The 2,439-nt window shown below is 39.6% G+C and overlaps 1 protein-coding gene across 1 annotated transcript in view; it reads right to left on the reverse strand.

Annotated features, from left to right (window-relative positions):
* Positions 1–561: 561 nt before the first annotated feature.
* The window catches only part of cux1b (cut-like homeobox 1b), a 138,877-nt gene continuing 136,999 nt past the window's right edge, over positions 562–2,439 (reverse strand). Inside the window, exons 22-23 of the mRNA XM_062988183.1 lie at positions 2,123–2,187; positions 562–1,470 (exon numbers count right to left, since the gene is read on the reverse strand). Coding sequence (XP_062844253.1) covers positions 1,410–1,470; positions 2,123–2,187 — 126 coding nt within the window. The 3' untranslated portion in view covers positions 562–1,409. The remainder of the gene's footprint in view (positions 1,471–2,122; positions 2,188–2,439) is intronic.

A 2,439-nucleotide genomic window follows, 5' to 3' on the forward strand; every position in this document is an offset into this window, starting at 1 on the left:
ACAGCCTAGTTATTAACCAATGAGCTTCAAGCATCACTAACTGGGTTTTACAGTGATTAGATGTTTTATTTTCAGCATTAAATCAACCCACTCCGGTATTAAATATAATACTAAAGAGGACAGATCGGTGTTGTTTCTGTAAGGCACAACAATTACTAACAGGTATAATAAATTAATTATTTAAAGGAAATGATATGCTTCCAAATTTGCAGCAACAGTTTAGGGAAGGCCCTTAAGTTTTATATAGACATAAAGAAAGAAACTCCAGTGACCTGGACTGCACAGAGCTCTGACCTCAGTCCCACTGAACATGCTTTGGAATGAACTGGAACATCAACTGTGGATCTCTTGACCAATATCAGTGCCCAGCCACACGAATGCTTTTTCAATGGGCACAAATTCCCACAGATATTCTTTATGAGAAGCTCTCGCAGATCACATACAGGTCGCTCTGTTGTAATAACATTTGTTTTAAACACGAGTCAGGTGTCCAAACACTTTTGGTCATACAGTGTATTAAGCTACGTACACTTAAAGGTAAACAGAGTCTGAACAACAATGTTTGTGATGCTTGAGAGTTTTATTCATAATAAAGAGAAAATAAAGTTGAAAAGAAGATGCAGGACAGAGTTCCAGCAGCAAACTGATCATCCAAAATCAACCAAAAACATGAACATGAACTACAACCAGCTGGTTAACCCCGGCCACAGTCAAGTGAGCTTTAAATCATCATAGAATTAAAATGCCTACATCAGTCCCTCACAAATGCACAAAGAAGTTTAACCTAAAGACTGTGTTTAATGTACCATAACCGTATTATTTCCTCCTACTAATAAGCAATGCGATTGCATAGAAATGAGATATAATAACCCCACACCTTCATAATAAGTGATTTGGGATTTAGCAAAGAGATAAATAAGGAGTAAAGAGGATCTGATATTGCACAGTCATTCAATAGTATAGATTATTATAAGTCATGCACTGTTATCTACTTCTGCTAAATTTTAACCCACATCTGCAGTATGTATGTATGCATGTTCCCAGGTTATTGAGAGAGTAATAGTTCCCTAAAGTAAAAAAAATAGGAATTAGGATTAGGAATCATATTTAAATGTCTTATTTGGTTATATAATTACTAAAGCTAATCATCTCACTTAAAAGTTTACTTAGTACAGATTGAGCCGCACTGAAAATCTCTGACAGATCAAGTGCGCCCTCTTCTGGCTGAATGTATCCACTACAGGAAGCTAATGAGAACGATCAGTTTGATTTATATTCCACTCCATGTCTGATTAACAACTATTCAAATCTGTTACATGTTTGCTGCTGTAAATCAGAACAGCCGATTAAAGAAACCATGAAACCCCCCGAGACTTGAACTCAGCACCATCTGCTCTGTGTGTACTGGATTACTTCCACATGTCACCGTTTTCTCCATTCTCATGGAAGCGGTGCAGGTGGTCAGAGTACCTGAAAGTAGGACAGAGAGAGGTAGGGTGGGGTTGGGGTGGTAAGAAAAGAGAGATTTATGAGTGAAAAGCCAACACACACACACACACACACACACACACACACACACACACACACACACACACACACAAACACTACATCAAAAGCTTTGTGAACTCCAGTCCAAATACCCCAGGGGTTTGATTTTAAAGCTTTGCTTATTAATAAAAAGTTAAAATATATACAATATAGGTACTTTATAAACCTGTAAACTACACCAATAAACAAAAAAACAATATATAAAAACACAATATATAAAGGTGTGTGTGTATTTTTGTGTCTCTTTATGTGTGTAAAAGTATGTACATGTTTCTGTTAGTTGCTGCATGTATAAGTGTGTGTGTGTGTGTGTGTGTGTGTGTGTGTGTGTGTTTATGTAAAGGTCATTCCTCCTAGTTCACATGTTAAACGCAGGAGATCTCATCAATATTAAGACCTGAGTGACTGTGATAAGGACCAGATCATTATGGTCAGACGACTGGACGGAAGGCATCACAGGCAGCCTTTGCTGAGGACCCACCAACAGTGGTCCACATTAGGTGGGTGGTTCTAATGTTTCGGCTCATCAGTGTGTGTGTATGTGAGTGTGTGTATGTAGAACACTGAAACTCACTTTTTAGCACAGTATGCAGTGCAGTCCCGACCAATGCTCTCGCTCCAGGCTGTTTTATACAGCACCTACAGCGCCCCCCACAGGAAAGAGTGATTCAAATACAACTGATCGTATAACAGCACAGATATTTCAGAGTCTGAGTTTAATTCCTACAATGTTAGAACCATAACTAACACACGCCCCCGCCCCCACCCCACCCCACCCGACACGTGTGCACTACCGACTGCTTCTTTTCACCTGCACTAGGTGGGTATCGCGCCTGTTTAAGCGCCCTGCCAGCCGTTAACAGAGCTGAGATTCAAACCCAAGAGCTTGAG

This window comes from Trichomycterus rosablanca, chromosome 25 (genome assembly GCF_030014385.1).
Source record: "Trichomycterus rosablanca isolate fTriRos1 chromosome 25, fTriRos1.hap1, whole genome shotgun sequence".
Classification (NCBI taxonomy): Eukaryota; Metazoa; Chordata; class Actinopteri; order Siluriformes; family Trichomycteridae; genus Trichomycterus; species Trichomycterus rosablanca.